The 12,938-nt window shown below is 55.4% G+C and overlaps 1 protein-coding gene across 1 annotated transcript in view; it reads left to right on the top strand.

The window, feature by feature from the left end:
* Nucleotides 1-5,958: 5,958 nt before the first annotated feature.
* Nucleotides 5,959-12,938, top strand: part of PLCG1 (phospholipase C gamma 1) — a gene marked incomplete at its 3' end in the record, with an annotated part of 33,623 nt that continues 26,643 nt past the window's right edge. Inside the window, exons 1-2 of the mRNA XM_079719427.1 lie at nt 5,959-5,967; nt 6,424-6,742. Coding sequence (XP_079575553.1) covers nt 6,526-6,742 — 217 coding nt within the window. The 5' untranslated portion in view covers nt 5,959-5,967; nt 6,424-6,525. The remainder of the gene's footprint in view (nt 5,968-6,423; nt 6,743-12,938) is intronic.

The following is a 12,938-nucleotide window of genomic DNA, read 5'->3' on the forward strand; positions in this document are numbered from 1 at the left end:
AGTGATTGCCGGCTGGGGGCAGGGGAGATTGACTGTAAAAGGACACCCAAACACTTTGGGGTGATGGAAATGTTCTATGACTTAACTGGGTGGAGGTCACATGAGGGTATACGTTTGTCAAAGCTCACCAAACTTTACACTTAAAATGGGTACATTTTAGTTTGTGTAAGTTATTCCTTAATAAAGCTGATTTTTCAAAAGTGCTCTTTCTCGAATGAGAAAGATGACGTGCTTTCAGAAATGATACTAGATGACTCAAAAAGTGGCTTTAATGGCGACAACTATATAGAAGTCAAAGATTCACGTAAAGAGGGACTTCCGTGGTGGCTCAGTGGTTAAGAATCTGCCTGCCGATGCAGGGGATACAGGTTCGAGCCCTGGTCCGGGAGGATCCCACATGCCGTGAAGCAGCTAAGCCCATGCGCCACAACTACTGAAGCCCGTGCGCCTAGAGCCCGTGCTCCACAAGAGAAGCCACCGCAATGAGAAGCCTGCACAATGCAATGAAGACTAGCCCCCACTCGCCACAACTACAGAAAACCCACGCGCAGCAGTGAAGACCCAACACAGCCAAAAATGAAATAAATAAAATAAATAAATTTAAAAGATAAATAACTAAAATATGTAACTAAATAAACTTACATGTGGACATCTGAATCATGCATCTCTAAAAATATTTATCAATACATTTTAGTTGCAAAAACAGCCACAAAACACCTGGAATGACCTTATTGTGAAAACAGGTGATTGACTGTCTTATATTTGGAGCTGCCATACCTTCAGGCATACCCCTCACTTTGCTCTGTCCCCACAGCCACCAACAGGTCTAGTAAGGTCAGCTGTCCCTTCCCGGTGCTCCAGGGGCCCTTATCACACTAAATTGTCATCTGTTGACAAACGTCTGTTGGCATTTCTCTCTCCACTACTGGAGTGGGAACTCGGTCTGATTCATTCTGCTGTCTCAATGCTATAAAGGAGGCATCAGGAGTGTTTGGTGGAAGAAGGGAAGAAAAGGTGGAAAAACAGCAGGTCCGGCCTGGCCTGTGCCAGCGGCTAGCAAGGGCACTCCCCTTCTCTGCCTGCAGCCAAGCAATTACAGTATCCCTGCCACCTCCCTGAAGAAGGGACATCTGGAGTCCAGCTCTCCTGCCTCAACATCTGGGTCCCATTAGAGGAGCCCAGCAGCAAAGGGGAAGCAGGGTCTGCAGAGAGAGCAGAGTCCCGGCCTTGTCTCCCCCTGAGGGACAGAAAACACGAGGCTCTGGAGCGGCTGAGGGTACCTCCCAGGTGAGCAGGAGAATAAGACAGAAAAAGTGTGAGGCCCAATGACTAAGGTAGAGCCAATGGATGGATACTGGGGACGAGAGCTCAAAAGACAAGACCGCAGATTGTGGGATGCAGTTCAAAGTGCACTAAGGTAAATGCTTATTAAGTACCAGCTGTATGCTTAGGGGCAGGCTGCTGACTCAAATGCTTGAGAAGGGTTGGTCAGACATCTAACATAATAAACTACTGAGTAAAAATTTTTAAAAGTTTAAAGAAAAGGGATAAAGTTTCATGTGTGGATCAGATTTGATGCTGCAAGTCTATAAATCTGCCTGCCTTCAACTGTGGAAGGGGCTTCACTAAGCTATAGTTTTACACCTTCTATATTCACTCGAGGTCATTACTAGGAACAATGAAAACTGTGTCGGCATTTGCTGTTAACCTGCTGAGAACATTCTCCACTATTTCAATCAAGTAAGTGTCTGTTAACCTGCTGAGAACATTCTCCACTATTTCAATCAAGTAAGTGTCCACTTGAGAAACTTCTTTTATAATTTAAACCCAGGAAAATTTTTCTCCCCCAAGGAATCAATTACCAGAATAGAAAGAGTTTTTGCTTTGGCTACCAGGTAGCTCAGCCAACATTCGATTCTCAATCACAGCCGCCACATTAACCCATATGAACCAAATTACATTCCTCCTTTGGATAACAGCATATCCCATTTCTACAGTACAAGATTTTTGCCTTTTAAGAAATGTTTCGAGTACTTAAAAGACTAGAAAGGAGACATTTGTGATGGGCACAGTGATGTGCCACTCAGATTCCCCTTCAAGGAAGCATTTGTTTCCGGGAAACCTGTCAGCTCCCTAAGACCACTGTGGCTGCAGACAGCTGTCTGGCCGAGGCTGTGCTCTTCCGAAGACAGCCCACGTTCAATGGCTTATTGAGGTGCTGCAACAGAGCTCCCTGGGGGGGCTGGCTGAGGCTGTCACCAGGCCTGAATCACAGCTTAACTTCTCCCTGCGTCCCCTCCTGTTTCCTTCCCTCCCTTCCACAGTGTTGATCCCAAGGGCACTCCCTAAAACATGTTCTGCACACTAACCTCTGTCACAAAGCCTGTTTCCCAAAGAACCGAGCCTGTAACAGTATTTAACCAAATAACTGAAAACAGAAAACACATCAGGTATGGGTATTAAGGAAGGGGTAAGAAAACACAATAAAATGTTCATACCTACATGGAAGGCAACATAGCATGGACTCTGGATGGGTTTGAATCCCATCTCTGCCACCTCTTAGCTATGTGTCCACAAGTATGCCTCTTAATCTCTCCATGCCTCAATTTTTTTTCTGTGAAATGGGGATAATGAGAGAACTTATCTCAGCGCTGTAATAAAGAGTAAATGAGCCAATGGGGGTAAAGCAGTTATACTACATGCCAAGTACTGTTCTAAGTGTTTGCTAAATAAAGACCTGTGGGTCAGGCCCACAAGGCCAAAGGGGCAACTCGGCTGGGACTCCCCCCCAAACTGCAGGCACAGGTACTGGCGTAGCCAGAGCATGCTGAAGCATGAGTGTTGACAGAAATAGGCCCAAGCCGGGCTAGCTTTGGTGATGTCATCTGTGTGGGCCTTGCGTGGGTGCTGGGCTGCTCCCTCCCAGCCAGCGCAGCTGCAGGCACTGCCAGTAACACCCACGTACCCATATATATGCTGAGCTGGGGGAAGCCCATACCAGTCACACCCTCTGTGCACCCTGCTTTTCCTGAATCTACTTTGGTGGAGGGAGGCACCTGAGGCCTGGGATGCTGGCTCAGAAGTCCCAGGAAAAAATGGGGCCCTGTTTCCTGATTAAGATCCTGGCAGCAGACTGAAAACTTGAGATCCTGTTGGCAGGGATTTCTGGAGCCCCCGGAGGCCCGGACCCAGAGGCAAAAGTAAAAGCAAAAGCAAGGAAGCATGGGCTACATGTCGGGAAGCTCTCAGAAAATGGAAAAATGGAGATTTTAAAAAAGCATCACCACCCACAGGCTGCCCAAGTTGGCCCAAGAAGTAAATGAGGGCTGCAGCACTTAGGAGGCCTCCTGGAAAAACGGATTAGATCAGATAAGCAGGGAGGGGCCCAGTCAGCCCCAACCTGTCTTCCTGGCCTCATCACCTCCTGTGTTCCCTCTCATTTAGTAAACTCTAGCCTTCTTTCTATTCCTAAACTTACTAAGCTCTTTCTGGTCTCAGGGCCTTTGTATATGCTGTTACCTCTGCCTGGAAAGTACTTTCCTCCAACCCACCTCTAATAATTCACCCAGCCATCTCCTCACATCCTTTAGGCCTCTGATGTCTTCCTTGCCTACTAGATCTCAAGTAAGTCTCCCTAATGTTTTTGCTCATAGCCCTCTGTTCTTTTTCTCCATAGCCTCCATGGTAATTGTCCCTACATAACAAAGTGTTTGTCTAAAGTCTGTGAATTCCCGGGGCGCTGGTGCTGAGTTTCTCTTGTTCTCCTGACTCATGGTTCCGACACCTAGCACAGAGAAGCTCAAGGCCGCAGACAGGGGCAAGCACCACTTCAAGCCCCAGCAAGCCAAAGCCACGCTGTGAGCACTCAAGTTCTGCACTCAGGTTTCCTGTGCCCGGGGCCAGCCACGCCCAGGGCCTCCCCTCACCCTTGCTGATTAGCCAGCTAGCCTCCGTGTCCACTGTCCACTGACCACCAGCACCTACTGAAGCCAGTGGCTTTCCTGTGAGGCAGAAAATGTATGGCGTCAGACAGATTTGGGTTCAAATCCCCACTTGTTAGTTATGTGGCCTTGGGGCAAGCTGTAGAACTTCTCTGAATCTCAGTTTCTCATCAGTAAATTGGGAACAATCATCCCTGATTAGAGTAATCATGAGGACCAGGTGTGACAACATGTTGTAAACCTTGTAATGCTGGGCCGGGCATTGGGTCAACTTTCACTCCCTCCCTCCTACTTTAAAGGCCTGTCACTAGGTGGCAGTCCATCTCAGCCACTCCACCTCCCCTTGGGTGGCTGAAGCCTACTAGCAAAAACACCTCAACTGCAGGCTGAATTCTCAGCTCCTTGGGGGTTGCACTTGAGGGGATCAAAACACACACACACACACACACACATGCTACCACTACAGCAAGACAAAGTCAGAGGTAGCCCCAGACACTAGTCACCACCCAGATGGGTGGAAAGCCCAAGCACACACTTATATGTACTCACACATTCCTGGAAGCCTGGATCTTTCTCTAGCATCAGCTGGGTGCTGTGCTGAGCCTCTTACCTCTGACGTGTAGTACGTTGTCCTGCTCTGTCTGGCTCTGCCTGGCTCAACATCCGTCAGACAGGCTCCACTGTGACCGCAGGTGTCTTTAGTTTGGGCGGTGTTCTGTGACAGGGGCAGCTAGATTGCAGGGGTGAGTCTAGGGAGTGGCTGCTGGAAGACAAAGAGTGGGAATTATTCAAATAACCAACAAGAGGCCTTGTGGCTAGAGAATGGGGTGAAGGGGAGGTGGTGAGAGACGAAATGGGTGAGAAAGGGGCCAGACCACGTAAGACCTGCTGGGCCAGGTAGGGAGAGTGGATTTTGTGTGCCATGGGAAGTTATGAATGGTTTGAGGCTGGAGGTAGGGAATCATGATTTAATTTCATTTTAAAGACTAGAGCATAGAGAATAGATGCAGGCAAGACCAAGGAGGCTAAAGAGTCTGTTTGAGAGAAGATGGGCCTTGAGCTCGTGGGTGGAGCGGAGATATCCCAAGGTAGAGTGAACTGGACTTGATGGACTGCTGTGGAGTTCAGGCAGAGAGAGGAATCAAGGGTATCTCCAATGGTTTTGGCCCAAGCATCTTAGAGGAGTTTAATGCCACGTTCTGAGAATGTGAAGCCTGTGGGAGGAGCAATTTGAAGAGGAAGGTGAGATGTCTGTGTTACGTGGGGACGTGAAGCAGGTAGTTGGATGCGGGGGAGATACAGCTTTGGCACTAGGGTGCCTGGGTTTGGCGGGGGAGGGGTGATGGGGGGTGACGCCATGGGAAGGGTCAGGTCGCCTTGGGAACTGACTCAGGACCCGCCGCGGAGGAAGAGAAGCTTCTGGAGGTCGAAAGGCAGCGGCCAGAGAGGGAGAAGGAAAACAAGGGGAGTCGGGCCGGGAAAACCAAAGCTCCGGAGAGCATCTGTAGGAGGGGCGCAGTGAGGTAGGGCCTGAGCCCGCGTCCTGCCGCGTGGAGACGCAGCGTGCAGTGAGGAGGACACTGGTCCAGGCAAGGGACAGAGGAGAAGACCACTGGAGGGCTTGCAGTGGATGCTCAGGCCTGGGGGACTACTCCGAATAACGGGACACCCCAAGGCCACACTGGTCACTGGGCCGGGACAAACGTGGGTCCAACAATCTTAGGAGCTGCCCGCGGGCCGGCCCTGGGCGACCAGAGGGGAAAGACGGGCCAGGCCGGCTGTCCATCAGAGCCTGCCGACCAATCCGCAGGAGGCCCCGCCCCCGCCCCTCCCCAGAGAGGGAGCGCGGAGGACCCGCCGCCGCCGCCGCCGCCGCCGCCGCCGCCGCCGCCGCCGCCGCCGCCGCCGCCGCCGCCGCCGCCGCCGCCGCCGCCGCCGCCGCCGCCGCCGCCGCCGCCGCCGCCGCCACCGCGGGTGTGAGGCGAAGCGGCCTGGCCTGGTTCCCTCCGCCGGGCAGCCCGCCCAGGTACTGGGTTTGGCTGGCGGGCCCGGGGGGCGCTCCGCACCCTCACCTCTCCTCCCGGTCGCTGCGCGGGCGGCGCTCCGGAAGCGGGCTTGAGGGAACTGCTGCGGCCGGGCCTGTGCGGGACAGTGGGCTGGGCAGCCGGCGTGTGCGACTGACGGCCGGGCCGGCGCGAGGCTGCCGCGCGTGACGGGGCCGGCCGTGGCCGCCAGGCTGTGTCCGGGGCCGCGTGAGGTAGCTCTGCGGGACGGAGGGACTGGCAGGTCGACCGCGGGCGGCGCGCGCGCCCCTAGCCGGGGCCTGTCCGGGGGTCGCGGGGCGCAGGCGCGGCGGCGGGCGGCGGGCGGGGGGTCCTCCCCACGGGCGCGCGGGCGCCTTTGTTCCAGGCGCGCGGGCCGAGGCGGGGCCTGCAGTGCCGCCCCGCCCCCCGCTCAGGCCCCGCCCCGTCTCCGCCCGCAGGAGCCGCCGCCGGGGTCTGCTCGCCCGCCGCCGCCGCCGCCGCCAGCTCGCTCCTGGCGGGCCTGCGCCGCGGCAGCCTGTGCCGCCCCCAGCGCCGGAGCCATGGCGGGCGCCGCGTCCCCCTGCGCCAACGGCTGCGGGCCCGGCGCGCCCTCGGACGCCGAGGTGCTGCACCTCTGCCGCAGCCTCGAGGTGGGCACCGTCATGACTTTGTTCTACTCCAAGAAGTCGCAGCGGCCCGAGCGGAAGACCTTCCAGGTCAAGCTGGAGACGCGGCAGATCACGTGGAGCCGTGGCGCCGACAAGATCGAGGGGGCCAGTAAGTGCGCCCCCCCCCTCCCTGGGGCCTGCCGCGCGCGCGGGGGCGGCGGGGGTCTGCGCCCGGCTCCCGCGCGCCCCGGGCCGCCGCTGGAGAGAGACTTGGGCAAACTTTCGGGCTTTCCCCCGACACCCTGTGGGCCCCGCCCCCGCCTCGGCCCGGGTGGTCACCGGGGGCGGGGGGCATCCGGGTCCTCAGTCACCTGACAGGACACCCCCTCCCCCAGCCGGGGGGGAGTGTTCCAGGCTCTTTGCCCAGAGGCCTAAAAATCCTAGCGGGTTGGAGACCAGCGAGGCCGGCGTCTGGTCCCCCACAGACCGGGAGCGGTGTCGGCCGAGGCGACGGGATCCGAGGCAGCGTGCCCCCCGCCAGCCCCAGAACCGGGGCCACACCAGATGCGCGCCCTTTCTCCAAAAAGAGCAGCCTCCGCGAAACTCTGGGCCTCCCGGCTGGGCTCATACTTGGAACGGAACCTTTGGGTTCCCTGAGTAGAACTTAGGCAGTTGTTACGGGAGGGCTGGTTTTGGAGCGGAACCGGGCCTACGCATCTCCGTCACGGGGAGAGGGAGGAAGGTGGTCCTGTTCGCTTTGGAAAAGCCTGAGGGGAGGCAGTGGCTGCTTTTTCCCGCCGCTGCTTTTGTCCTGAAGCTGAATTTTGGAGGTCTGTGTGCGTGGGCAGACACCCAAAGCCGGGGCACGGAGAGGGGCCAGGCTCCCCTTGTCCTTGGATGCACATTCTCAAGAGCCTGGCTCCCAGAAGGCCAGCCTCACTGCCTTGTGTCAGGTACTGTTCAAGAGCACGCAGCCAGATTGGGGTCTAGCCCTTTGTGTCCTATGGCCTGTGTCCCGTAGCTGGAGGGAGCCAGGAGTGGCTACTCTTGATTTCCTGCCTCTTTGCCTTCCCAGTCCTGACCTTGGCTGCTTTTGCGAAGGAGGGAGGTGGGGGATTTTGAAAAACCCCAAATCCTTCAGAGTGTTATTCCACTGAGCACGTGCTTGTGCTGTGGCCGGATGGGCCCCCAGCTCTGCTCTCCGTTCCTCCGCCTCCAAGTGTGAGGGGTGATGTGTCTGCAACCCCAGGCTGTGGGTTGCTTCCTGCAAGGACCCCCAGAGACTGATGTTAGAGCCAGGTTCAGAATTAGGTCCATATGTAGGAAGGGGGTTCAGGAAGTGACACCCCCAAGGGAAGGTCCCACAGACCTCCTTGGCTGTGGTGTACCTGCCTGTAAATGGCTGAGAAGATTGGGAGGAAGGAAGGTCTTAACGGTGAGGGAGCCCTCCTCAGCTACAAACTCCAGATCTGACACAGCTGCCGAACTTCCACACGGCAGCGGCCTTCCTCGGGGCCCCCATCGGCTCTGTCAGCCATTGGGAGAAAATTTTAGTTATTTGAGACACTGGATTCCAAAGTGGAGGAAGGACAGACACTGCAGAGAGCTGGGATGGCCCTGGAAACATCACCCAGGCATTAGACTCCAGGCGCAGCCCCTTCCATGTTTCTGTGGTGCTGTGTGCTCTCCTGAATTGGTAGCACGGGCTGGAGGTTCCCAGATAGACTTCTCCTGGGTAACAGGCTGCATTTCAAACCGTGCACGTGACCAGCAGGCAGTAAGTGCAGCACAGTGGTTGAAGGCAAGGTTGGATTTGAAGCCCGTGTATATTAGTTGTGTAGCCCCTGCAGCTAGCTACTTCTCTGAGCTTTAGTTTCCTCATCTGCGAAGTGGGAGTAATAGTACATCCACTATATTTTGTTGCTCTGGGCGTTAAATGAGAAGATTAAAACAGCTAGCACAGTGCCCGACACATTGTAAATGTTTAATAAATGTAAGCCGTTATGAATGGTAACATTAATAGAGTATGACTGCTCTCCTGGACTGGGACTGTGTGGCTGCAGAAGAGCGTGAGGGTGAGGGTGTCGGAAGGGAGGAGGATGGGGCCCCAGTTCCCATTTCACTGAGATCACTACCCGGAGATGGGGGGATATGGTTTTGTTTTGCCCTGACCCAACTACTCAGCTACCACGTAGAACAGTGGATAGAGTAAGTATAAGGAAATGTGCACATCTGGCTCATGGGTGGGTCACTTTCTCGTTTTTAAGTTGGGGCCTGTGTAGAAGGAATGCGTGTGGAGAGGCAAGAGGCTAGCCCACGATGTCTCAGGTGTTTGGGGGTGGAGGCAGGAATGCAGAGGACCTGATGACCCCAGCCCCCAAGGGTGGGTCAGCCAGAGAGGTACAAATGCAGTGATCTCATCAGTTAGCTGGGATTTGAGAGGCCTGGAGCGTGGGCAAAGGATGTAGAAGGGGCCCTGGCCCTTTGATTTTGGAGGCCCGGATTGAAGGATTCCGGGTGAGAAGGCTAATGGACACTCGTGTGGAGTTCAGACCTTGCAAACAGAGCCTCATGCTGAAGCTGCCCCGTTGCTGCCTATTCATGGATGCACCTCGTTGTCGGGTTCTGATGCCTGCAGCCCCCCTCTGTAGGTTCAGAGGAAGTTTAGACTCCCAGCAGGGCCCCTTGCCATCTGGCCTCTTGCCCAGGTGCCTCAGGTGTCTGGCCTTTTCCTGCTGACCCTGCCAGGGTACCACGCAGTGCCTGTAACCTGGCCAAAGAGAGAGAGACACTTCTGGGACCCTCAGGGTATCTGTGGCCCTGAGGAGAGACTGGGGTTCAATGACAGTGCACGGCACTCATGTAGAGCAGGGGTCCCCAACCCCCGGGCCATGGACTGGTACCAGTCCTCGGCCTGTCAGGGACCGGGCCGCACAGCAGGAGGTGAGCGCGGGCGGGCGGGCGAGCGAAGCTTCACCTGTCGTCCCCCATCGCTCGCATTCCCGCCTGGAACGCCCCCGCCCCCCGTCAGTGGAAAAATTGTCTTGCTCGAAACCAGTCCCTGGTGCCAAAAAGGTTGGGGACCGCTGATGTACAGGACCTCTTTCTGGCCTAACTCTGTGCCCTCTCACTTTATCCCGCACTGTGAGCCGGGGCTGGCAGGTGCTCGCTTCTCTGGTAGGAGTTTGGCTTAAAAGAGGGGTGGGGAAGTGCCTTGGTGCTGGTTGTCACGGTGGTGTGACAGGAACCAGGTCAACGTTGGGCTTTTTATGTTACAGATCCTGACTTAAATGAGCACAGAGCAGTTACAGACTTCCTGCTGAGTGCTACAGAGACTTTTCATCATGTTTTCTTGGTTGATCCTCTAAAGGGCCTAGAGTACCACCCCACTTTACAGATGAGGAAATAGAAATGTAGGGAGTGAATTGTGCTGCCATGTGACAACCTCAGTTGGACCCGGCTCTCCAGTCAGTGGCTGGCCAGCCAGTCCCTAAAGGACTCAGCGCCCCGGGGTTGTGCTGTGAGTGGTCTCAGGCCCCCGTTCCTGGGGTCTGCGTTGCTCCTCCGAGGAGAAACCTTTGTGTTCAGACTGTTCTTACAGACAGCCTCAGCCTCTCTAGGCTCTGGCTCTACACTTTTCCCTCTGGTGCCTTCTGGGATGAGAGGTTCAGTCAAGGGTCATTGTGGGTACAGTGGCTCGGGTGGAGGCTCCATGGTGGGCTCTGAGTGCCAGCCAAGCGTATCTGTGGGGACTTTTGCAGCCCCAGCCTTTCGTCTTTGATTCTTCTGTTGACACCCTTCTAGACACCAGGCTTTCTCAGGTGGTGAATGAAAATAGGCCCTTGCCCTCAGGGAAACTAAAGGGGACAATGGAGTGGTACCTTTGATGCCAGGGGTGGGGGGTGGCGCAAGAACGCAAACCGCCTGGACAAGGCAGTCAGGCTCACAGGGTAGGTGACATTGGTACCAGCTCTCTGAGGCCTGACCCCTGTGGCTGTCAGACTGCTGAGGAGACAGACCACAGGGCCAGCCCTGAAGGCTGGGCCCAAGGTGCCCGAGGAGGGCAGGCCTGTATCATTGGGGATTTTCTTTGTGCTGGCTGGTTGCTCCCGGGGGGAGAGGGGTGAGAACACATGTCCGGATCTCCAGAGCTAGCCATCCTCGCCTGTGTGTTTCCTGTCTGACTAGTTTTTCCAGGGGAAGTCAGACCTCTTAGTGTTTCCTCAGCCCCCCAGGCTTGCCCTGATGTGTGGGTTTCCAGACCAGCACGGCCAAGCCCCCTGTCCAGCTGGGGCTTTTTCTTTCCTGTGAACCTAGGAAAGGGGCCTGCTTCACATATGCCTGGAAGAGCTGAGCACAGCAGCTCTGGGGCCCCCAACACCTCCACCTTCTCTGTGTGTGTGCACGTGCCCACACAGACATACGCAGATGCACAGGCTTGAGTTACCAGTTAGAGAGCTTGGTCACTAGCTTGTTTTGGGTAGCCCCTTAGTATGGGGGGGCATTTATTTGCTCAGTAAATATTGTGTGAACACCTTTTATTTGCCCAGTGCTAGGCACTAAGGGTTCAAAAGATGGATAAGACTTAGTCGGTGGCATTGAGGGACTCCCAGACTCCTGGAAGAGACAGATTTGGGAACGTGTAATTATAACCCCGTGTATTATGTACCTAGAGGTCCATACCGAGAGCTTCCTGAGTGCAGAGTAACGAGCTCTGTCTGCTCAGCAAGCAGGGGGTCGAGAGGAGAGAGCCAGGAAGGCTTCACACGGAAGGTGGCCGGGGAGCTGGGCCTTCCTGAGTGGCTGAGGAACTTGCCTGTGCCCTGGCTGAGGCCCTGGGGATCGCTGTGCAGGGGTTGGGCTGGGGCCGGCGTAGGGAGGGCCATGGCATGCTGTACCTCGTGGGTTGTACTCTGTCCTATAGGCACAGCTGTCACCAGAGGCTGAAGCAGGACTGTCCTGTGTTTGTCTGGGAGAGGTTGAGGAGGGAGACCAGTGAGCCACTGCAGTTTTCAGGAGAGACCTGATGAGCACTGCACAGCCTCCTTGCGAGGCAGGCGGGAGGCAGCAGTGATGGAGGGGAGGGGAGGGGCTGGGGCTGGAGGGAGGAGACAGTAGAGCCAGAGTAGCTTAGCATTCGGGCTCTGAACTCTGACTGCCTAGGTTAAAATCCTGTTGTGCAGCTTACTTGCTCTGTGACCTTGAGCGTGTGACTTTACCTCTCTGGATTCCTTGTTTATAAAAGAGGAATAGATTACATTTTTCTCATAAGGGAGTTGTGAGGATTCGGAGAGAATCCGCAAGATGCTTCGCATAGAGTGTAGCACCGTGTAAGTGCTTCACGCATGGGAGCCCTGACGAGGAGGAAGGTGAAGATTAAGTTGCCCAGGAGGGCCTGTTAGGGGAAGGGAGCAAACGTACCTGTGGTATTGAGGGGGCTGGCCACCAAGCGCTTTGATTCGGAGACAAAGAGGCCGCCTAACCTCTTGAAGCTCTCAGGAGCCCCTCTGTCATCAGGGCTCTTTCCTGCCGCTGACTTTTGCAGGGTGCCAGGGCAGTTGGCTGTGAGCAGCTGCTTTGGTATCATATAAAGATATCAGATTGGCCTATTTCTGAGAACCTCGCCCTGAGAAATGCTACCTGAGCGCCTTGGTGGGAGACCCCTGTCTTCCAGGAAGTGCTTTAATGGCAGCACGTCAGTGTGCTAGGACCTGCCTTTGCCTCTCCCGTCACCATCCCTGTCGGTCTCCGTTAATTCAAGGCATCTCTTCCCACTCTGTGCCCTTTTCTCTGGGATGTGGCTTCAAGGAGGTCAGCGGTGGCTAAGTTGGAGGGAGGAAGTGAGGCCTAATGTAGCAAAGGCCTGATATTAGGGGATAGGAGACTTTTTCCCCCTCTCTGCTCCCTCTCGTAGAACTGCAGAAGTCAGTGGGGACTTTGAGGGGAGTCCCAGGAGAAGTGGAGGTGGGCAGGAGGAGGGGAGTGTTCTGGAGCTCCTAGTAGAGTGCTTTGTTTAGAGAAGCATGGCGCCCGGGCTTCTCTGGGGGGAGATCTTTGAGAGCAGCATGGTAACAGGTGGTAAGACTCTAGGCGGAGCCCAGGGTGAGGAGTGGCCTCCAGCAGCTGTAGCCAGAATCAGTCAGATTTGGGTCTGAGTCTCAGCTCTTCCTGTGACCTTGGGTACAAGTCACTTTAACCTATCTCAAACTGATCTTCAGCTGTAAAAATAATTTCTCCCTCACGGAGCAGTATATTAACAATGGTCAAATGAGATCCGTATGAGAGTGAGAGGTTTTATGTGAGAGAGCTCAGCACAGCATGTGGCACTCGTGGGTGCTTAACAACTGTTTGTGTCCTTGGCTTTC

The sequence above is a fragment of the Hyperoodon ampullatus genome, assembly GCF_949752795.1.
Source record: "Hyperoodon ampullatus genome assembly, chromosome: 14".
NCBI lineage: Eukaryota > Metazoa > Chordata > Mammalia > Artiodactyla > Ziphiidae > Hyperoodon > Hyperoodon ampullatus.